This window comes from Neovison vison, chromosome 13 (assembly GCF_020171115.1).
Source record: "Neovison vison isolate M4711 chromosome 13, ASM_NN_V1, whole genome shotgun sequence".
Taxonomy (NCBI): Eukaryota; Metazoa; Chordata; class Mammalia; order Carnivora; family Mustelidae; genus Neogale; species Neogale vison.
The window spans coordinates 32,138,039-32,162,404 of NC_058103.1; the positions used below are offsets into that span (position 1 = coordinate 32,138,039).

The following is a 24,366-nucleotide window of genomic DNA, read 5'->3' on the forward strand; positions in this document are numbered from 1 at the left end:
GTGGGGCAGAGGGAGGCCTGGCGAGAGGTGGCTGCTCGGGTGATGCTCCAAATACTTTCACAGATTTAAAATCTTTTACAGTAAGTATGTCGATGTACTTCTTGAAAACTTGATGCCTACAACAGTTGTATTTACATAAGCCAAACTACTCAGCTAAAATAAAATTCCATTTTATACTAAAAAAATGACAAGATGAGATTTTAATCAGGCCTTCTCTTACTTTATCAAATCCTCCGAACTTTCAGTGTCTGGCATTTGAGGCAGGGAGAGAGGCTACCTCACACCACTTTATTAAAATGAGGACACCCACCCACGCACACACTCAAGCATATGAAGGTCATTGCCAATCCCTGAAAAACAAGTTAGAATAGAATTTCCATAAGAATAGAATTATTAGTCTGCCACTGCTTTTAGCCTAAAGCAGGGTTTGCAAACTCCAGTGTCTATCTGGAGGAGTTGGGGTTACAATGGATGGCAGAGGTGAGGACTGTGGCGATTAAACAGAGCATGGGAATCTAAGGAGGCCAACCTCTCCCCAGCAACCATTTCCATCTAGAACCCCTGACCTCGCTTTGTCAAATCATCTGATTTTTCAAAAGCCCCAAATACAGACTTTTACATTAAATCTTCTGGATTTAAACCAGAAATTCCCAAAAATATCATGGCAGGGGGAGGGGATACGGAAAAAGCAAAAGCAAGGGGAACCTGGGTGGCTCAGTGAGTTGGGTGGTTGCCTTTGGCTCAGGTCATGAGCCCAGGGTCCTGGGATCAAGCCCCATATCGGGCTTCCTGCTCAGCCTGGCTTCCCTCTCCCCTCTGCCTGCTGCTCTGCCTACTTGTGATCTCTCTGTCTCTGTCAAATTAATTAATTAATTAATTTTTTAAAAAAAGAAGCAAAAGCAAAACATGAAGCCCTGTTTTAGCCACTGGTGCAATCAGTTTTCCAACCTGTAGCTCATGGAGACACCTTATCCATGTTTCCCCTACAAAGACCAATCCTAGGTAACTAAAGTTTCCTCAGAAGTTGGAATATTCCCTCACAAATTCATATGTATCTCAGAAGCCTCTAGGTTTCTAAAACACTCTGGATGCTTCCTTACTATTCTCAGTACTCCAGACATCTTGCTAAGACACTCGCCCTGCGGCTCCAGGAACCCCAGCGTTCATACGGACCCTACCTCTGCCTCACAGCTAGGTACCGGAGGTCCAGACACCCCTTAACCACGGGGCCGTAGTCCTGCAGGAGCTTGCTGGCGTCTTCTGAACATCCGACTCCAACTTTTAAAATAGTGCCATCTGCCAAAATGTCCAACAAAGTTTTCGGTAGTGTTTTTCCTCCACGGATCAGCTTTGGCAAGCGAACCAAGACACAGAAGCCGCTTGGGGAGGCCATTTGAAGGAGTGACAGAGGACTGGCTTTGCCTTCCGAATTCACCTGCAACAGAAGAAAACAGGGCTACAGGTCATGCCTACCACAGCAGCAAGTACAACATGAAACTGGCAAAAAAAAAAAAAACCAGTCTAAGAGGGACATCCTTAACTTCCCAAAGAAAGTGGCTGGCCGAATTTTGGTTCAGATCCAAGGTTGAGCCTATGCTAGCAAATGCAATGGACTCTGTGAAGGTGTAGCCTAAACAAAGGGACCCCAGCGTGAGCCTGAAATGTGAGCAGCTGTAAAGACTGACACAGAGGACGGCTGGTGGAGTCACGGGAAACGTGCTGGTTTTAAAAAGTCTAAGTGAGGGATGCCTGGGTGGCTCAGTTGGTTAAGCAGCTGCCTTCGGCTCAGGTCATGATCCCAGCGTCCTGGGATCGAGTCCCACGTCGGGCTCCTTGCTCAGCAGGGAGCCTGCTTCTCCCTCTGCCTCTGCCTGCCTCTCTGCCCGTGCTCACTCTCTCTGACAAATAAATAAATAAAATCTGAAAAAAAAGTCTAAGTGAGAGCGGCGACTGGGTGGCTCAGTGGGTGAAAGCCTCTGCCTTCAGCCCGGGTCATGGTCCCGGGGTCCTGGGATCAAGTGTGTCAGGCTCTCTGCTCGGCAGGGAGCCTGCTTCCCTTCCTCTCTCTCTCTGCCTGCCTCTCTGCCTACCTGTGGTCTCTGTCTGTCAAATAAATAAATAAAATCTTAAAAAAAAAAGTCTAAGTGAGGCCTGCCTGCGTGGCTCAGTGGTTGAATTTGTGCCTTCCACTCAGGTCCTGATCCCAGGGTGCTGGGATCCAGCCCCTGCTGAGTGGAAAGCCTGCTTCTCCTTCTTCCTCCCCACCCCCTGCTTGTGCTCCCTCTCTCTGTCAAAAAGATAAATAAAATCTTTAATAAACAAACAAATAAATAAATAAAAGTCTAAGTGAAAAAAGGCTAAAGAGTGGAAAATGACAAACACATCCTTTTCATTATCACATGCTACACATTTACCTTGTTACTGATTCAAGATCCAATTTTTGAAAAGAGGTAGAAAATACAGTACTACAAGTAAGTGGCACCTGCCAATATAACAAATCCTGGTAGCACAAAAGTGCTTTCTCAGCATTTTATGATCACAAATGGTGTTCAGGAAGGGGGAAAAAAGGTATATTGAGCATAAGCTAGGATCCTTCTCTCTTAAAGAGATGAAAATCACTTTATGTATTAATTGATCTAGTTTTAATCTTTTTGAGGTAATAGATAAGTCAGAGGGAAAAAAGCTGAAAATTAAGAAATTATTCCCAGAAAAATTTACATGCAAAGTTCCCATTAACGCAAGATCCTCTAAAGCTAGCCACAGAACCCAGGTTAAACATCCAAGAAATCCCACCCTTCTCATTTTGGGGGAGAAGAAATTTAGGACCTACAGGTGAAGCAGTTTGCCCACACACGTAGGGATACTGACAAAGTTAGGACTAGAACCCAAATTCCCCCATCCAGAAGGGCAGTTCTCAACCAAGATTCATTTGCATCCCCTCCCTTACCCCATGGACATCTGGCAGAGTCTGGAGAAATTTTGGGTTGTCATAAGCTGGGGGACGGGGTGCATAAGTATCTAGCAGGTAGAGGGCAGACTGCTGTCAAACATCCTACAATGCGTGGGACAGCCGCTCACGACAACCAACAGCCTGCCCCAGCTCTCCACAGCGGGGAACGCCACCCGGGGCACTGTGGTGCTCTCACTCACGTGCCAACTGCGCCAGGCCCTGCGCCACACGCCACTGCGGCAGGAAGGCATGCAAGTGACGGAATGTGACGGAGGGATTCTAGCCTTACTGGTAGAGTACAATACACACCAGCTCACACCCTCAGAAATGACACAGTAAATACCAAAGGAGTGGTTCAAACAAAGTGTTACAAGTAATCTGAGGGAGATAGTTCATTATTGAGGTGACCAAGACCACAGAGAGGAAACGGTCAAGATCACAGTGCTGCTGTGAGAAACAAAACTCAGAGGGACCTCATCTTTGACTTCTACTTCACGAAATAAAACCATGGTTTGACTCATGGAAGGTTTAGGGTTTCCCTTCTCAGGTAATGCTTTAACAGTGAAGTGAGGGCTATTTCCAGATCCTCAAATAAAAGCATGATTTTATTTTTATTTATTTTATTTTATTTTTTATTTTATTTGATTTCTATTGTGTCTATTTCTTAGGGTTTAGTCAAGGCCAAAAAAGACCTACAAGAAACTTGACTACTGGTTCCTGTTCTTTCTCTCTCTTTTTTTTTTTTCCTTTTTAAAGATGTATTTATTTGAGAGACACAGAGAGAGAGTGGGGTGGGGGGAAGGGGCAGAGGAAGCAGGAGAGAAAGAAGCAAACTCCACATGTGGAGCCCAACACGGGACTCGATCTCACGACCTGAACCTAAATCAAGAGTCTGATGCTTAACCTACTGAGCCACCCAGGTGTCCCTCCTGGTTCCTGTTATATAACAATTCATCTAGATGTGGTCAAACTGCCTTTTTATTAGTGAATAATTGCATTCCTCCACATACTAGCTCTCTCCAAGAAAAAGCCACACATCTCTACTTCTGATATTCAGCACTGCTAACTGGACATAACACTCACTGCAAATTCCCAAGGCTGGATATCTGTACATCTTTTCAGTCAGGTTGCATTGTCTAAAATACATTAAGTAACTAGGTAGATAAGTTGTTTTTTTAATATTGTTTCTGGATTATGTTTAAGATCTAACATATCATATAAAGTTTTCCCACTAAGAATTCAAACGTTTACGATTCCAATAGGTACCCAATTTATACAGAATGTCTAAGTAGAAGAAGAATGTTTTTAGCAGAATCAATTTAGCTTAAAGAATAAGATATCTAGGGACGCCTGGGTGGCTCAGTTGGTTAAGCAGCTGCCTTTGGCTCAGGTCATGATCCCAGCGTCCTGGGATCGAGTCCCACATCGGGCTCCTTGCTCAGCAGGGAGCCTGCTTCTCCCTCTGCCTCTGCCTGCCATTCTGTCTGCCTGTGCTTGCTCTCTCTCCCTCTCCCTCTGACAAATAAATAAATAAAATCTAAAAAAAAAAAAAAAAAAAAAAGAATAAGATATCTAGGGCACCTGAGTGGCTCAGTGGATTAAGCCTCTGCCTTTGGCTCAGGTTATGATCTCAGGGTCTGGGATCGAGTCCCGCATCAGGCTCTCTGCTCAGCAGGGAGTCTGCTTCCTCCTCTCTCTCTCTGTCTGTCTCTCTGCCTATTTGTGATCTCTCTCTAGTCAAATAAATAAAATCTTAAAAAAAAAAAGATATCTAATCTAGTCTTCATTTCTCATTATTTCCCCCTTTTGCTTCCTATGATCTTTTTGCCTTGACATCACTTTCTACTCATGGAAAACAGTGGAAGTCTTGGTTTACCAAAGCTATGTTTAATAACAAAAACAAAAGAAATACACTTAAATTTCATTAACATTATTTAATCCAATGGTCTCTGAATTTTTAAAATATTTATTTATTTTAGAGAGAAAGTGCATGCATGCAAGTGGGGAGGAAGGGCACAGGGAGAGAGAGAATCACAAGCAGACTCCCCACTGAGCATGGAGCCTGACATGGGGCTCAATCCCAGGACCCTGAGATCATGACCTGGGTCAAAATCAAGAGTTGGACGCTTAATTTTTTTTTTTTTTTAAGATTAGTCAACTCATAAAAAAATGCTTGGGACATATAAAACATATATAAATACATTTATTTATTTATTTATTTGGCAGAGAGAGATCACAAATAGGCAGAGAGACAGGCAGAGAGAGAGGGGTAAGCAGGCTCCCTACTGAGCAAAGAGCCCAATGTGGGGCTCGATCCCAGGACCCTGGGGTCATGACCTGAGCCAAAGGCAAAGGCTTTAACCCACTAAGCTACCCAGCTGTTCCCTATAAATACATATTTATACATTATAAACTCGTAGTACTATAATAACATGTTATAGACATTATGAAATATATACAAAAGTAAAAACTTTTAATGAATGATGCCATCAAGAATTTTAGACAAAATTTCTAATGCTTTTTATGTATTTCAGTGATTCACTTAGAGAGCACTGATTTAGAGAGTCTCCTTTCTGAGGGCCAGTGGATAATCCATTTTGGCTTCAGGATGTCCAGAGCTGATAAAACTTTTTCTAAAGCGCACACTTCTTTAAATGATCCCACGATGGCAGCAGAGAGTAAAGAATGATTTGGGACCATCTTCTGGGCTTTGAACAGATTAATAAGCATCCTTAGTCCACAGAGTTTATGTATCATTTAAATTTAGACCATGCCTTTGAGACAAGAACGAGTTTGTCCTTTTCAAGTGACAGAATAAAGGCTTAATGAGACTGTCAAGTAATAATTAGAATATGAGGGGGAAAAAACAAAACAGGAAGATCGGAAGAGGACAGGACACAAATCAGAGATGCTGAGAGAAGCCAGAGCATGTAAGTCCTTAAGTACAGATAAGTAATTAAGACATGTTGGTTCTATTCAGAGCAATGAAAGGATTTTAAGCAGAGGACTGACATGGTCTGATTTCATTTTTAAAAGTTCATTTTGCTTACTATCTGGAGGCGGGATTATACGTGTACAGGGGTCCAAGGAGGGAGGCTGGTCAGGAGGGTTCTACAAAGATCCAGATGAGAGTCATTTGAGGTTTGGGCTAGGGGGAAGCAGAGGAGATGTAGAGAACTAGAGGGAGCCAACATCTTTTTTGGATAGCACTAAAGAGTATTACTGGAAAGGGGCTGATGATAAGGAGAAGGAAGCCGACCTCCAGTAGGCCTGAAGCCTGGGCCTGCAGAATAATGCTCTTCAAAAATGACCTTCACCACCTCATTCAATCTTTGTTGCACTAGTTATTTGCACCTGTTGACAAGGACATCTGTAGCAAGAGACTCTAGAAAAAAATCAGGCAGGAGACAGGGGCCAGAAAGATATTTAACATCTCTATCCCCACCTTCCTAAGAGAAAGACATATTTTAGCTTCAAAACACGGCAGAAACCTCATTTTCTATAAGTGATTTATGCACAATTGTACATTACCATGGGTAACTCGGGAGAGTCTGGAAACCCATACTTCTACCCCTAGCTGGTAGCATGCTTGTTATTTCCTATTTCTGCAACCACTTCTCCGAATTTCTATATATTTTGCTATTGAGGAATCCCAGCATACCACAACTGCCTGTTCGTGTCTGACTTTTTTTTTCTTTTTCAAGATTTTATTTAGTTATTTGAGAAAGAGAGAGGGAGAACTAGAGAGAGCAAGACAGTACCAGCAGGGTGGGGGTGCAGAGAGAGAGGGGAAGAAGCAAGATCCCCGCTGAGCAGGAAGCCCCACTCAGGACTCTATCTCAGGACCCTGGAATCATGACCTGAGCTGAAGGCTGATGTTTAACTGGCCAAGCCACCCATGTGCCCCATGTGTCTGACTTTCAATCCTATCATTTCTGTTCGTTAGCCCTTAGGGGGTTGGATGTTTCTCTGATTTTCATCTTAAAGGTAGAGAAGACCAAGGATAATACAGATTTGGGAAGAAAACTCAAGACTTCTTTTAGGAACATGTTAAGTTTGAGATGACTATTAGACAACGAAGGGAAGATGTCAAGTAGGAAAGTGGATATAAAAGGCTGGAGTTCTAATTTTGAGAGTCATCAGCATATCAATGATATTTAAAGCTATAAAACAGGCAGCAACCTCTTCGACCACAGCCGCAGCAACATCTTCCTAGAAACATCGCCAAAGGCAAGGGAAGCAAGGGCAAAAATGAACTATTGGGATTTTATCAAGATCAAAAGCTTTTGCACAGCAAAGGAAACAGTTAACAAAACCAAAAGACAACTAACAGAATGGGAGAAGATATTTGCAAACGATGTATCAGATAAAGGGCTAGTGTCCAAAATCTATAAAGAGCTTAGCAAACTCAAAAAAAAAAAAAAAAGAGCTTAGCAAACTCAATACCCAAAGAATAACTAATCCAATCAAGAAATGGGCAGAGGACATGAACAGACATTTCTGCAAAGAAGACATCCAGATGGCCAACAGACACATAAAAAAGTGCTCCAATCACTTGGCATCAGGGAAATACAAATTAAAACCACAATGAGATATTACCTCACACCAGTCAGAATGGCTAAAATTAACAAGTCAGGAAATGACAGATGCTGGCAAGGATGTGGAGAAAGGAGAACCCTCCTACACTGCTGGTGGGAATGCAAGCTGGTGCAACCACTCTGGAAAACAGCATGAAGCTTCCTCAAAATGTTGAAAATAGAGCTACTCTATGACCCAGCAATTGCACTACTGGGTATTTACCCTGAAGATACAAATGTAGTGATCCGAAGGGGCACGTGTACTCGAATGTTTATAGCAGCAATGTCCACAATAGCCAAACTATGGAAAGAACCTAGATGTCCATCAACAGATGAATGGATAAAGAAGATGTGGTATATATACACAATGGAATACTATGCAGCCATCAAAAAATTGAAATCTTGCCATTTGCGATGGCGTGATGGAACTAGAGGGTATCATGCTTAGCGAAATAAGTCAAGCAGAGAAAGACAACTATCATATGATCTCCCTGATATGAGGAAGTAGAGATGCAACGGGGGGGGGGGGGGTTAAGGGGGTAGGAGAAGAATAAATGAAACAAGATGGGATTGGGAGGGAGACAAACCATAAGTGACTCTTAATCTCACAAAACAAACAGGGTTGCTGGGGGGAGGGGGGTTAGAAGAAGGGGGGCGGAGTTATGGACACTGGGGAGGGTATGTGCTATGGTGAGTGCTGTGAAGTGTGTAAACCTGGTAATTCACATACCTGTACCCCGGAGGATAAAAATATATTATATGTTTATAAAAAATAAAAAATTAAAAAGAAAAAAAAAGCTATAAAACAGATGAGATCACTTAAGAGAAGAATACAGAGAGGACATAAATTAGTGGTCCATGGACACATCCACTACTGATCCACAGACATGTTTAATATTATTATTATTATTATTTTGGTCTTCACATATTTAAAAACTTGCACCAAAATTTAAAAATTAATAAAGTTCACATTTTTAAAAAATCTATATTCAAAGTTTCCTTTTTTTTTTTTTTAAAGATTTTATTTATTTATTTGACAGAGAGAGATCATAAGCAGGCAGAGAGGCAGGCAGAGAGAGAGAGAGAAGGAAGCAGGCTCCCCGCTGAGCAGAAAGCCCGATGCGGGGCTCGATTCCAGGACCCTGAGATCATGAGGGCATGATCTCAGGGTCATGGCAGCAGCTTAACCCACTGAGACACCCAGGTGCCCCTCAAAGTTTCTCTTTGAAGAACTGGGCAACCTGGCAACCCTTGGCTTGACCTGTATAACCACTTCCTCATTTCTATAAGGCATGAACTCCTTAGTTCATGCCTTCTCAGCACTGAAGCCAACTGTCATTTTCCAATTACCACTGATGTATACCACTTTTTTTTTTTAAGATTTTATTTATTCACTTGAGAGAATGTGAGTGCATAAATGGGGAGAGGGTCAGAGGGAGAGGCTGACTCCTCTGAGCGCAGAGCCTCCCCCTCACCCCACTTGAGATCATGGCCTGAGCCAAAGTCAGACCCTTAAATTAAGCCACCTAGGTACCCCACCACTGTTTTTCTAATAGAAAGAAATATTTCTAAGGATCCATGTCTCTATTAAAACTAGGAAAATAAAAGATCATAGAGGTCTTGTATTTAAAGAAAAAAAGGAGGGAGCATATTTCTTTATGAAATTTAAGAGTATCTCTGTATGCTCAAAAATGTGAACAATCACTCCACATCTTCATTTACATTTCCCATCTGGAACTTGTAGGCATATGAGTTTGCAATCCCTGGGCTAGATAGAGAAGAGACCAAGTCTGAGCTGCCTCATCATTCAGATGCGAGGTAAAAGGGAAATTAGAAGATGAAAAAGAGGAAAGAACAGAATGATAGGAGGCAGGAGAGTGTGAAGACATGAGAACCAAGAAGAATATCTTACATAGAAACCGTGCAGATGCTTTTTGAGAGCTAGAATAACACGAGTCCACATAAGTATCTGCTGGCGTAGAAAACAAGAACTCTGTCAATTTGATCAGTTTCAGTAGGGTAGTCTAGGAGGAGGTCAGATTGAAGTAGTCTGAAGAATTAATGGAGGATAGCAAATTATACCCAAGCGAGTAGAAGAAAAAAAAGAGAGCAGACATCAGTGAAACAGAACACAAACATAAAGAAGATCAACAAAAAAGTGAGAAGTTGGTTCTCTTGAAAGACTAATAAAATTGATGAACCCAAAGGAGTAATCAAGAAAAAGAGAGAAGCACAAGTGATGTCAAGAATGAAAAGGGAGGGGGCCTGGGTGGCTGAGTGGGTTAAAGCCTCTGCCTTCATCTCGGGTCATGATCCCAGGATCCTGGGATCGAGCCCCGCATCGGGCTCTCTACTCGGCAGGGAGCCTGCTTCCCTTACTCTCTCTCTCTGCCTGCCTCTCTGCCTGCTTGTGATCTCTGTCTGTCAAAAAAAAAAAAAAAAAAAAAAAAAGAATGAAAAGGGAGCCATCCCTACATATCCTTCAGATTGGGGAGAAAAACTGTCTGAAGATATTATAAACAATTTTATGCCCATAATTTTAAAATCTGAAAGCAGCTTTAGAGGAAAAATATAATTTACCAAAACAGACAAGGGCAACTGGCTGGTTCAGTCAGAAGAGCATGCCACTCTTGATCTCGGGGTCAGGAGCTCCAGCCCCACACTGGGTGTAGAGATCACTTACTTATAACTAAGTAACTTTTTTTTTAAAGGCATGAAGAAACAGGAAATCTAAATAGCTCCAAAAGCATTAAAAAAATGATATCCATAATTCAAATACTTCCCTAAGCAAACAAAAACAAAAAAACTCCAGATGGCTTCCCCAACAGATTCTAACCAAATATTTAAGGAAAAAAGAATGGCGATCTTATACAAACTCTTTCAGAGAATGCAAAAATAAATAAATAAATAAATAAAATAAAAAAGGAAAGCCTTAACCTGTTGTATGAGATCAGCATGACTTTTTTATCAAAAGGGGACATGTCATTTCTAGAAAAAATAAATTATAAGCCAGTATCACTCATGAACATAGTTTTTAAAAAATCCTCTCAAAAGCATTAGCAAAATGAATTCAGCAATGTATGAAAAGAATAAGACATCATGACCCAGTTGAATTTACTCCAGAAATAAAAAAAATCAATGTATTTCACCACCACCACAGAATAAAGGTGAAAAACTACACAGTCATCTCAAGATGCAGAAAAGGGCACCTGGGTAGCTCAGCTGGTTAAGAGTCAGACTCTTGATCTCAGCTCAGGTCATGAGCTCTGAGTCATGACATCGAGACCCACATTGGGCTCTACACTGAGCAGGTATCCTGCTTGAAGATTCCCTCTCTCTCCCTTTGCCCCTACCCTTAAAGATTGTTTTAAAAAATAATAAAAAAGGAAATGCAGAAAAAGCCCTTGATAAAATTCAATAACTATTCATAATAATAATAAATAAAAACCTCCTAAAAAAACAAGAATAGAATGTAGTGTATGTAATCTGGTAAAGGGATCTATAAGCCAAACTATAGCAGATATCATATTCAATATGAAAATGTTGCAAACTGCCACTTTGAGATAAGGAATGAGTCAAGGATGCCCACTATCACCACTTCTCCTAAATATTACACTGTGATCCTAGTCATGGTAAAACAGGAGAGAAAACAAAAAGCTTAAGAACTGGAAAGAAATAAAGTCATTTCTCAAATGATATAACAGTGTACACAGAAATCCAAAAGACACTACAAGTGAGTAATTTGAATTAATGAGTTTAATAAGGTCCCTTAATAAAAGAGACATACATAAAAATCAACTGCATTTCTTTATACCAGAAACACACAAAATTTTAAAAAGATTTCATTTACAATAGAATTTTTAAAATCACAGAAAACTATAAATAGATTTTTAGGAGAAATTAAAGTCTAAATAAATATTCTTAGATTAGAAAACTCAGTATTATAAGAAGTTACTCCCCACAAAATGATCTATTGATGCAATACAATTTCAATCAAAATATCAAGAAAAATTTTTTGTAGAAACTGAAAAGCAGAAATAAATAAAATAAATAAGGAAATGTAAAGGACCAAGTCTAAGATATTCTGGAAAAAGAACAAGATGACAGGGGCGCCTGTGTGGCTCAGTGAGTTAAAGCCTCTACCTTCGGCTCAGGTCATGACCCAGCCCCGCATCAGGCTCTCTGCTCTGCCGGGAGCCTGCTTCCTCCTCTCTCCCTCTGCCTGCCTCTCTGCCTACTTGTGGTCTCTGTCTGTCAAATAAATAAATAAAATCTTTTTTTAAAAAAAAAAAAAAGCACAAGATGGCAGGAGTCATGATAAAACAATAGTAACTAAGATAGTTTGTGATCATAAGTGCAAGAATAGAAAAACAGACTCCTGGAGAGCCCAGAAACAGATCTTATAATCAGACACTTGTTTTATGGCAAAGTGGCATTGCTGAGCAGTGAAGAAAGGTTTATCTTTTCAATTAATGGTGCTAGAACAACTGGATATTCATATGGGGAAAAAATGAAACCTGACTCCACCTCACAGCCTACACACACACACGCACATGCATATGCACACATACACACAGAAACACATATCAATTCCGTGACCCATAAATCTAATTGTGTAAGGTTAAAACCACAAATCTCTAAGAAAATAATTTAGATATCTTTATGACTATGAGTAGGATAAGACTTCTTCTATACCATACAGAGCTTCTGATTATCAAAAGATAACATTAAAAGAATGTACAGATGGGGCACCTGGATGGCTCAGTCAGTAGAGCATGCGACGCTTGATCTTGGGGTTGTGAGTTTGAGCCCCATGTTAGGTGTAGAGATTACCTAAAAATAAAATCTTAAAAAAAAATAATGTAAAGTAAATTCACAGAATGGGAGAAAACATTTAAGGTATACATTTAACTCAAAAAGGATTCATAGCCAGAATATATAAAAAATGCCTTTAAATCAGTAAGAAAAAGACAATATATAAATATTATCTTGGGGCGCCTCAGGATCTCAGGATCGGGCTCTATGCTCAGCGGGAAGCCTGCTTCCCTCTCTCTCTCTGCCTGCCTCTCTGTCTACTTGTGATCTCTCTCTGTCAAATAAATAAATAAATCTTTAAAAATAAATAAATAAATATTGTCTTTATATATAAATATATAAAAATATATATTTATATATAAATATATTTTTAAAATATGTAATATATAATATATATTATAAAAATATATTTAAAATGCCTTTAAGTCAGTAAGAAAAAGACAATTCAAAGAAAAAGGGACAAGAGACTTGAACAGGCACTCCATGAAAGAAGATACCTAAATGATGAATAAAATGTAAAATGATGCTCAATCAAAAAATAAAATAAAATAAAAACTTTAAAAAATTTTTTTTAAGTTTTTATTTATTTATTCATGAGAGAAAGAGAGAGAGAGAGACACAGAGGCAGAAGGAGAAGCAGGCTCCCCAAGGAGCAAGAAACCTGATATGGGGCTTGATCCTAGGACCTGGGATCATGACCTGAGCCGAAGGCAGATGCCTAACCATCTGAGCCACCCAGGTGCCCCAGTAAATAAAAACTTTTTTAGCACAGTGAAGGAAACAATCAACAAAACTAAAAAACAATCTACTGAAGGGAGAAGATACTGGTAAATGACATATCTGCTAAAGGGTTAGTGTGCAAAATATATAAAGAACTTATAAAACTCAAAGCCATAAAAATGAGTAATCCAATTAAAAAATGGGCAGAAGACATGAATATATATTTTTCCCAAGAAGACATCCAGATGGCCAACAGACACATGAAAGGATGATCAACATCACTCATCATCAGGGAAATGTAAATCAAAACTACAATGAGATACCACCTTAAACCTGTCAGAATGGCTAAAATCAACAACACCAGAAACAAAAGGTATTGGTGAGGGGGTGGAGAAAAGGGAACCTTCTTGCACTGTGGATGGGAATGCAAACTGGTGTAGCCACTCTGGAAAACAGTATTGATGTCCCTCAAAAAGTTAAAAATAGGGGGCGCCTGGGTGGCTCAGTGGGTTAAGCCTCTGCCTTTGCCTCAGGTCATGATCCCAGGCTCCTGGGATTGAGCCCCACATCAGGCTCCCTGCAGGGAGCCGGCTTCTCCTCTCTGCCTGCCTCACTGCCTGCCTCTCTGCCTACTTGTGATCTCTCTGTCAAATAAATAAACAAACAAAAAAGTTAAAAATAGAACTACCCTATAATCCAGCAATTACAGTACTCAAAGAAGAGAAAAATACTAATCCAAAGGGATACATGCACCCCAATGTTTAAGCAGCATTATCTACAATAGCCAAATTATGGAAACAGGCCAAGGGTCCACTGACTGATGAATGGATAAACAAAGATGTGGTGTATATATATATATGTGTATATATATATGTACACACACACAAAGGAATATTACTCAGCCATAAGAAAGAATGAAGTCTTGCCATTTGCAACATTTATGGAGCTAAGCAAAATTAGTCGCAGAAAGACAATTACCATATGATTTCACTCATATATGGAATTTAAGAAACAACACAAAGGGGAAAAAAAAAGACAGAGAGAGGCAAACCAAGATACAAACTCTCACCTATTCAGAATCAGATAGTTACTGGGCAGGGGGAGGTGGGTTGGGGACAGGTTAAATAGGTTATAAGGATTAACAAGTGCACTTGTGATGCACACCAGGTGTTGTATGGAAGTGTTAAATCACTGCATTATACTCCTAAAACTAATATTACACTGTATGTTAACTAACTGAAATTTAAATAAAAACTCCAAAAAATTTTTTTAAAAAAGAAAGAAAATCCAAGATGGTGTAATTAAATAAATATATTGGATTTTTAAAAATCTTTTTTTTTTTAAAAAGATTTTATTTATTTGCCAGACAGAGATCCCAAGTAGGCAGAGAGGCAGGTGGGGGGGGGCGGGGGGAGCAGGCCCCCCTGCTGAGCAGAGAGCCGGATGTGGGGCTGAATCCCAGGACCCTGGGATTATGACTTGAGCCCAAGGCAGAGGTTTTAACCCGCTGAGCCACTCAGGTGCCCCTAAAAAACCTTTTTAAAAAGATGCTTAACTTCACTAATAATCAGGAATGTGAAAATTATAAACCACAATGAACTATTACTACACACCCATGGACATGGTTAATATTTAGTACTGACAGTACTAAAAAATAAATAAAAATTAAAAATAAACAAAAATCTGACTACCAATTTTTTTTTTTTTAAAGATTTTATTTATTTATTTGACAGACAGAGATCACAAGTAGGCAGAGAGGCAGGCAGAGAGGAAGGGAAGCAGCAGAGAGCCCGATGCGGGGCTCAATCCCAAGACTCTGGGATCATGACCTGAGCCAGATGCAGAGGCTTTAACCCACTGAGCCACCCAGGCGCCCCCCAAATGTTGATAAGATATATGACAAAGACAACTTTCATATAGTCTTGGTGGGAGGATGAATCAGTAGAACTACTACCTTTTTTTTTTTTTTTTAAGATTTTATTTATTTATTTGACAAAGAGAGAGAAAGAGAGACAGCGAGAGAGGGAACACAAGCAGGGGTAGTGGGAGAGGGAGAAGTAGGCTTCCCGCTGAGCAGGGAGCCCAATGCAAGGCTCGGTCCCAAGATACGACCCGACCCGAGCCAAAGGCAGATGCTTAATGACTCAGCCACCCAGGCGCTCCTGTAGAAGCATTTCTGAAAACAACTGCAACAATGGTTACACTCATATAATACTGATTGGAGGATACATTTAGTGAAAACCACTTTGGCAAACAGCTTGGCATTATCCATATAGGTAAAACATAATACACAATTCTACAATCCAGGACTCCACTCATAGATACATATGCCCAATAGTAATGAGTGCGTATGTTCACTGTGACAGTGCTCCAAATCACAAACAACTCAAATATCCATCAATATTAGAATAGATGAGTAAATCGTGGCATTTTTATACAACAGATTACTATATGGCAGAGAACCACAGTCACACACATCATAGGCAAATCTCACAAACATAATGTTGAGCAAAAGAAGATGGGCACAAAAGAAGATGCACTTGACTGTTTCATATATATTAAATTTAAAAACCAGGCACATCCAAATTAGAGTGCTTAGGGATGCATGTCTGAGTAATAAAAGCATAACAAAAAAAAAAGAATGTGAACACTGTGAAATCAGAATAATGACAACCCTTGGGGGATAATGATTACAAGGGGTCATAAGGGGATCTCCTGGGGTACTAGCAATCTTCTATTTCCTGACCTAGTTTCTAGTTACACAGCTGTTCTCCTCAGATAAATCATTTAGCTATTTTTGTTTCAGGCATTTTTCTTGATATGTTTTATTTCACAAAAAAAGGTTAAGAAAAAAAAGACTTAAGGGGCAAGTTAAACAGACGAGAAAAAACTAAATAAAGCAAAAAGGGGACTATAAAAGAGACCTAAAGAAATTGTGCAGAATGAATCCAGAGGGATGACAATTATGTTAACTATAAAAGAGAGAGGTGCCTGGCTGGCTCAGTGGGTTAAGCGTCTGCCTTCGGCTCGGGTCGAGATCCCAGGGTCCTACAATCGAGCCCCGCATCAGGCTCCCTGCTCAGCACAGAGTCTGCTTGGGATTCTCTCTCTCCCTCTGCTCCTTCCCCATTTCTACAAAAAAGAAAGAAAGAAAAAAGAAAAGGTAGGGGGCGCCTGGGTGGCTCAGTGGGTTAAGCCGCTGCCTTCAGCTCAGGTCATGATCTCAGGGTCCTGGGATCGAGTCCCGCATCGGGCTCTCTGCTCAGCAGGGAGCCTGCTTCCTCCTCTCTCTCTGCCTGCCTCTCTGCCTACTTGTGACCTCTCTCTGTCAAATAAATAAAATCTTTAAAAAAAAAAAAAGAAAAGGTAGAACAGGGAATGACTGACTCTTCCTAAAGCTTTTCTGTGGCCTCAAGTGGAAAAGCAATCACAGCTGAGGGAGATGTGGCCTCCAGCAAGAGCTCAGTACTTACCCAAAGCCAAAAGGAAGTAGGTTTAGGATTACTTGCCACTTTCACTTATCCCTGCCTCTGCTACAGTCACGAAACAACTGCTGTCACTAACTACTCCGCTCAGACTAACCTGCTGCTGCACGGATGCTTCCATTTAGTTAGAAAATCAAGGTGTTGGGCAAGAGTGAATTTTCCTCATCTACTAAAGCTCACTGTTCAGCAATGGTTTCATCTGTTATTGTTGGTGTAAATATTTCTAAAATGATATAGTTTCTTATATAGAATACACCAAAAGTATCCAATCCTTCCCTGGTTGCCCAAGGTCATTGGTAGAAACAACTACTATTATCGCTGATACAACAAAATATCCTCCAGTAGCCAAGGTATGAGGTCTTGTGTGACCATGAAGCCTTGCCCACGCTGCCACGTGTCCCCTTGGTCATCACTGCACTGGTGCCTGCTAGGCCTCCCACCATGCTCTGACCTGATTTTGTGGCAGCTCTTCTGCTTAGGGCCTCTGCTGATTCCATGTCCTGGCGCTAGGCCATATCCTAGATATCCCAGAGAAATACAGCAGAGAATCTTGGCAAGGCATTCTACTGAATTAGTCAGAAATGATAACTATGATTTATTTATACTTTTATAATATCTTCTGTTTCAAGGAGATTAAAACTCACTCTGCGAATCAGAACAACAGAGGAACAGATGCCTTGTACGATCTTCATCCCAACTATGTCACAACTCTCCCATAGGAAGAGCTACTAGAAAAATTAACCAGATGTGGGGTGCCTGCGTGGCTCAGTCAACTAAGTGCCCAACTCGATTTCAGCTCAGGTCATGATCTCAGGGTTTTGAGATCAAGCCCCATGTGCACTTGGCATGAGTCTGCTTGGGATCTACTTCTCCCTCGCTCTCTGCCCCTCCCCCCACTCCCACACTCTCTAAATAAATAAATAAAATCTAGAAAGAAAGAAAAAAAGATGGAGTGTCTGTGTGGCTCAGTGGGTGAAAGCCTCTGCCTTTGGCTCAGGTCATGATCCCAGGGTCCTGGGATTGAGCCTGGCTGCACTGGGCTCTCTGCTCAGAGGGGAGTCCGCTTCCCTTCCTCTCTCTCTGCCTGCCTCTCTGCCTACTTGTGATCTTTGTCTGTCAAATAAATAAGTAAAATCTTAAAAAAAAAAAAAAAAAAGAGGGAAAGAAAGAAAGATCGATTAACCAGATGGTTAAGAAAGCCCAGGGCTCAAATGGTTACTTTTATGCCTCCTTTCCTAGCTATAAAGTAAAGGTAACAATAGTATCTTTCTACATAGGATTACTGCATTAATTAAAGAAGACATGCAAACAAAACAGCAAAGTACCTGGCTGAGAGTAAACAGTATTTCAAATTTTAACTGTTATCTCTTTAAATGCTCCTTTGTGTAATAATTCCCCTTTAAGCAGACTTCCTTAACTATCTTCTCCATGGCATCCTTACAAAAATACTATTAAAAATATTAATAGTAGCTAATATTTAATGAGCACTGATTACATGTGAAAATCATGCTGAACCCCTCATAAGGCTTGACAATATGAACCTTTGAAAAGCCCGGGGAGGGAGATGCCATTACTTCCCTATTGGACAAAAGTTCATTGAAACTCTGAGAGCTTAAGAAGCTTGTCCAAGTTCAAAGAACAGTAAGTGTTCAAAATGGAGCTCATGCAGATTTGTCTCACTCTAGAACCCATGACTATGAGCACCCCTCTATCCTAAGAAGAGAAGCAGCTTCTCCTGCTAAATTCTATTTGTGAGCTAGCTGAGAACAAGCTAATTCTCCTTTAATCTTATCTCGACGTGACAATTCAGTTACCTAGTTAGAAAAGCAGAAAAGTTTTACATGTTTTGTTTCTGCTGTTCAACTTACCCACTCACAGTCAATTCCAAGCACTGGACAATCTTGTAACTCACTCCTAAGTAAGGGCTCAATTTGATCCCACTCCTCCTCCTGGGACACGGTGACCACCTTCGCTCCGAGGATCCTTTCCTCCCACCAGGCTCGGGGGGCACTGGAACACTGCTGGTCCTCTTCCGGGGAGGGTGACTCCCCCCTGCTGGGTGCTTGCTGCGGCTGCTGCTGCTGCCCGGTGTGGGTGTCAAGGCTCACTTTACTCCTCCGCCTCCGGATGCCTTTCCACAGGACAAACCCCCCAACGGCCACACCGACGAGGGTGGTCACTGTCAAAGCCATTAAGTATCTAGACATCTTCAACTTTTTTTTTGCTGTTTAGGAAAGCATATCACTAATCCCACAATCTGCAAAACAAGTGGCAACAATATATTTACATACAGGCTTTAAACCCAGATGGAAATATGTTTTCCCCTAAAAAGTGTTCTACGTATAATCTATGTGTCCACAAACTAACACAAAATGCTACAAATTTCCATGTGGAGTGATATTTATTTTTCTCACTTTTGTACATTCTGTACTCCATCTATCGCTATCTTCATTCCCACCGGAGAAAACCCCCCCTGCCCTCTACCAGCTGCCCAGCACTCACTTAATCCTGTGACAACAGGGCGTCTGAACATAGACACACTTGTACAGAATTTGAAAAATCATGGGCGCCTGGGTGGCCCAGCCAGTTAAGTGGCTGCCTTTAGCTCAGGTCATGATTCCAGGGCCCTGAGATCAAATCCCACATCACACTCCTTACTCAGCAGGGAGCCTGCTTCTCCTTCTCCCTCTGCCTGCCCCTCCCCCTGCTTGTGCTCTAATAAAAAAAAAAATCAAACCTTAAAAAAAAAAAAAGAAAAATCAAATTAATTATAATCCTACTACCCTTAGGTGGTCACTGCGATCAGTTTGATGTTCTAGTATTTCATACAATTAAAAAAAAATTAAGAATGGCAGATGGCTTTAGTTAGGGGAACCCCACACAACAATCTCTCTTCCATTTTTCTTATCACACATTGTTTTCTCCATCTATCTTTTGTTTTCCTATTTTTGATGCAGAAATGGATATATAGTACTATTTCTGTACTACTTAAATAACAGCAGAAAATATGTAACAATAAAGAATAAGCAGCCCTTGGCCTTAGTCACGGAGAGCAATCATGGGACAGACACCATTCAGCACAAAGTGACTGATCTTGTTTGGGAAGCAGGCCCAGTATGATCTAGATAACTCTATTATTCAAGAGAAGTCAGATATCTAAATTTTATGCAAAATGTCACTATTTTTAAGTGTCAGCAACAAATTTACAGTTTTTAAAACACTGTACCAGCCAAACAAAAACACTCTGGGCTCTGTGCCACCCATCTGTGGGCTCTGGCCTAAAATCTCTAATGCCCAAAGACACAGCGTTCTGCTAGACCCTGCCTACGCTTATCTACGGCTGAGAGTTTCCCATTAAATGTGTACTATTTTTATCATTTTTCAAAGCTTCAGTAACAACTGTTTTTTAAAATAATTCAGTATTTATAACAACCCTGGGCTATGGTCATACCTACAGAAATATTTGGCATTGGAGATGAAAAATGAAATCACAACAATTATTACACTGCTAATGAAAACAAAGAAACGGCTGTGTTGTTTTAAAAAGATTTACTTTATTGCAGAAACTGTGCTAAGTATTCATGCGTACTTTCTCCAGTACTTTTATTGAAGGCTTAATGAGATTTAAAAATTTGCGCAAACTTCTAGTTAAAATCTGAGAAGACTTTAGGGCGCCTGGGTGGCTCAGTGGGTTAAGCCGCTGCCTTCGGCTCAGGTCATGATCTCAGGGTCCTGGGATCGGGTCCCACATCGGGCTCTCTGCTCTGCAGGGAGCCTGCTTCCTCCTCTCTCTCTCTCTCTGCCTGCCTCTCTGCCTACTTGTGATCTCTCTCTGTCAAATAAATAAATAAAATCTTTAAAAAAAAAAAAAATCTGAGAAGACTTTAAAAAAAAAAAAAAACCCTTCCTTTACCCCTGGAAACAATACAAAATGCTGGAGAAAACATTTATCTTTTTAATATATATTAAATAATACATATTATTATATATAAATATATATTTATTACATATTATTATATTTTTTATATATATATATATATATATAAAATACAGAGTTAAACTCAAAAAGAAGAAAGGGAAATCATCAGGTATCAGAAATGGAAGCGGGTGGGAGATACAGATGGGCAGAGACCACATCTCATACCAGCCCATGACCAAAAGTCTAGGCCACAAACTCAGGGCACAGCTGAGACCCAGGAGAGTACTACCTTGTCCATGAACAAGAACTGAAAGCGCTCACCCACCACCGTCCAGCAAGCCACCTGCCCAAGGCTGGGAGTATGAACAGAGCTCCTCATGGGAAGGCAGATGCTCAAGCCTGTACTGTGAAGCAGTCCAGGGCCCAAGTTCACATTAACCTCACGAAAGAAAACCCTAAGCCAAGAAACTAAAACTAAAATGGTTAGAATTGGTGCATTCTGTTGGAATGCATGTTTGTGTGTGTGTTTCTAACACACAGGAAACAAAAAGGACCTCCACAAAACATCAGTCTCAGGAAGAGCAATCATAAATGAATAATAAAAAAAAAAATTAAAAACCCTAAAGCCAATTAAAAAACAGTCCACAGAAGAACCAAACAAAAATACGCGTTATCTGAGATCTGAAAGGAACTTTAAAATAATAACACTCAAAGGGCCGCCTGGGTGGCTCAGTGGGTTAAGCCTCTGCCTTTGGCTCAGGTGGTGATCCCAGGGTCTTGGGATTGAGCCCCCTGCATGGCATTGGGCTCTCTGCTCAGCTGGGAACCTGCTTAATCCTCTCTCTCTCTCTCTGCCTGCCTCTCTACCTGTGATCTCTGTCAAGTAAATACATAAAATCTTTTAAAAAAAACAAATAAATAAAATAATAACACTCAGGGAAATTAAGGAAAATAATCTAAATCATCAACAGGAAACAACAAAAAAATAGAAATTCTAGATAATTGTTAAAAATTTTTAAAAGTCCAGTAATCAATAGACAGGTTAAATAGATCAGACAGTGAGATGAGAGTGTTAAGGAACTGAGGCTAAATCTGAGAAACTCACTCAGAATGTAGCACAGAAAAATACAGAAAACAGCAGAGACATGAAGGCTAGATTGAGAAACTCAACATCCATGTAATGAAGAGTGGGAAGATGGAGGTCATCAGGTTTAGTACAATTCTCTGAGTCCCAAGCTGGATAAAATTAAATCTATCCACAAAAAGACTTACTTAAGAATGTTCGTAACAGCTTTATTCATAAGAATAAAGATACATGCATGAATCTTAAATAACATTAGGCTGAGTGAAAGAAGCCAGATACAAAAGAGATACTGTATGGTTCTATTTACATAAAGTTCTAGAACAACTAAAATTAATCTATAGTAGAAAAAGATTTGAACAGTAGCTGCCTTGGGGTGGAGGGAGGGCAGTTACAGGGAAGATAGATTTAAGCTGAGCACTGAGTATCAAAAAAAGAGCCAGTCATGAAAATCTAGGGAAGAGCATTTCAGGCAAGAGGGAACTTCCTAGAATTGCATGTAATATCCCAAGTTTTGATGGGAGCTTGGCTTACGGGTATGCACATTTGTCAAAACTCAGCAATATTAAAAAAAAAATCAGCAATATTTCTGATGTTTTCCTGTTGTCCTAATGAATAACTGTTGGTTCATTCACTGTCTTTCCCACTAGACTGTAAACTCCATGAAAACAGGGACTTTACTTGTCTCCTTCGACACAACATATGTCCCCAGTAACTATCACAGAGCTCATAACAATAAATACTCATCAAATGAATAAAATTCAATCCAAGATGTTACATTTTATGAAAAATGTCTCTATTTTAACCATCCAATTATAAAAATTTGTTTATTCCAATGGAAAAAGTATTCTTCCCCTTACTGAGCCTTGATGCTAATAAGAAAAAAACAATATGGTTCAATGCTGGGCCAGAAATGAGAAAAACCAAATTTTGCATTATGAACTGAAAGTCTATGTCCCTCTAAAATTCATACGTTGAAATCCTCTCCCCCAATGTGATGGTGTTAGGAGGGGGAGCCTCTGGAAGGTGATTAGGGTTGGGTGAGGCCATGAGGGTGGAGCCCCCATGATGGGATTCATGCCCTTATAAAAGCTTGCCTCTCTCTGATCTCTGCCACATGAGGCTACAGTGAGAAGTCAGAGGTCTGCCTTTTGGAAGAGGGCCCTCACCAGGCCCTAACCAGGCTGGCATCCTGGACTTCCTGCCTCCAAATTGGGAGAAATCCATCTCTGTTTTTTATGATTCACCCACTCTGTGGCATTCTACTTTAGCAGTCCAAACAAATGAAGATACCTCTCTAAGGGCTTGCTCTGGGATCCAAAGCTTTCAATGCTTCACCACTTTCCATGACTAAAAACAATTTGCCATTTTAATTTTTTTTTTTAATTGTACATAGTAGGGGTGCCTCGGTGGCTCAGTCAGTTAAGTGACTGCCCTTGGCTTGGGTCATGATCCCAAGGTCCTGGAATGAAGCCCTGCCTCAGGCTCCTTGCTCAACGGGGAGTCAGCTTCTTCTCCCTGTCCCTCTGCTGCTCCCTTTGCTTATGCACTCTCTCTAATAAATAAATAAAATCTTTTTTAAAAAATAAAATGAATTAGGGGTGCCTGGGTGGCTCAGTGGGTTAAAACCTCTGCCTTCGGCTCAGGTCGTGATCCCAGGGTCCCGGGATCGAGCCCCGCACGGGAGCCTGCTTCCTCCTCTCTTTCTGCCTGCCTCTCTGCCTACTTGTGATCTCTGTCTGTCAAATAAATAAATAAAATCTTAAAAAAAAATTAAATAAAGTGAATTAAATTGTACCAGTAATTGAACATCAAACTGAAAATAGTGATTACCTAATGGTAGTAGGATTATAATTTTGAGTTTTCAAATTCTATCCAAGTATGTGTATCTCTTGATAATTAGAAAAGCACTTTTAAAATTGATGCTTTTTATTGATATGCAACATAAATATCCCACTTAAGACATGATTATATTCCTGAAATAAATCACATTTTTAAAAAAGATTTTATTTTTATTATTTATTTGACAGAAAGAGAGAGAGAGAGAGATCACAAGTAGGCAGAGAAGCAGGCAGAGAGGGAAGGGAAAGCAGGCTCCCCAACGAGCAGAGAACCTGATGTGGGGCTCCATCCCACGATCTTGAAATCATGACCTGAGTTGAAGGCAAAGGCCTAACCCACTGAGCCACCAAGTAAACAAGTATGTTCAGCTCTTCAGGGAGCAGCCTAAGGTAGAGGATAAGGACAAGGGCCCTAGTGTCAAACAGCCTGGGCTCAAATCCAGCCCCTGTCACTTGCTAGCAACGTAACTTGGGCAATTCACTGAACTTCTCCAAGTCTCTGTTTCCTCATTGGTAAAATGGGAAAGATAGACCCCGTATACTCCTGTGAGTCTTAAAAAGTAAGGTGATCGGGTGCCTGGGTGGCTCAGTGGGTTAAGCCTCCGCCTTCGGCTCAGGTCATAGTCTCAGGGTCCTCGGATCTAGCCCCGCGTCCGGCTCCCTGCTCACCAGGGAGCCTGCTTTCCCCTCTCTCTCTGCCTGCCTCTCTGCCTACTTGTGATCTCTGTCAAATAAATAAATAAACATCTTTTAAAAAAATAAATTAAAAAAAAAAGTAAGGTGATCAATACACTTGATTTAGCATACCGACCAGCACATTAGGGTTCCATAAATGTCAGCTCTTACTGCTATTGGGCACTATAAACCACAGAACTCCTAATTAAAGCAAAACAAAGAATCACAGAGTAAAAATGCAAGAGCCAAATTCAGCTCCTGCACAAGTTAAGAATCCTTGCTGTGTAATCCTGACAGAGCATG

The 24,366-nt window shown here is 40.6% G+C and overlaps 1 protein-coding gene across 2 annotated transcripts in view; it reads right to left on the reverse strand.

Moving 5' to 3' along the window:
- Positions 1–24,366, reverse strand: part of EXD2 (exonuclease 3'-5' domain containing 2) — a 61,044-nt gene that overhangs the window by 28,265 nt on the left and 8,413 nt on the right. For both annotated transcript variants that reach the window (XM_044229848.1, XM_044229847.1), the window contains exons 2-3: positions 18,416–18,804; positions 1,179–1,435 (exon numbers count right to left, since the gene is read on the reverse strand). In XM_044229848.1, coding sequence (XP_044085783.1) covers positions 1,179–1,435; positions 18,416–18,754 — 596 coding nt within the window. In that variant the 5' untranslated portion in view covers positions 18,755–18,804. The remainder of the gene's footprint in view (positions 1–1,178; positions 1,436–18,415; positions 18,805–24,366) is intronic.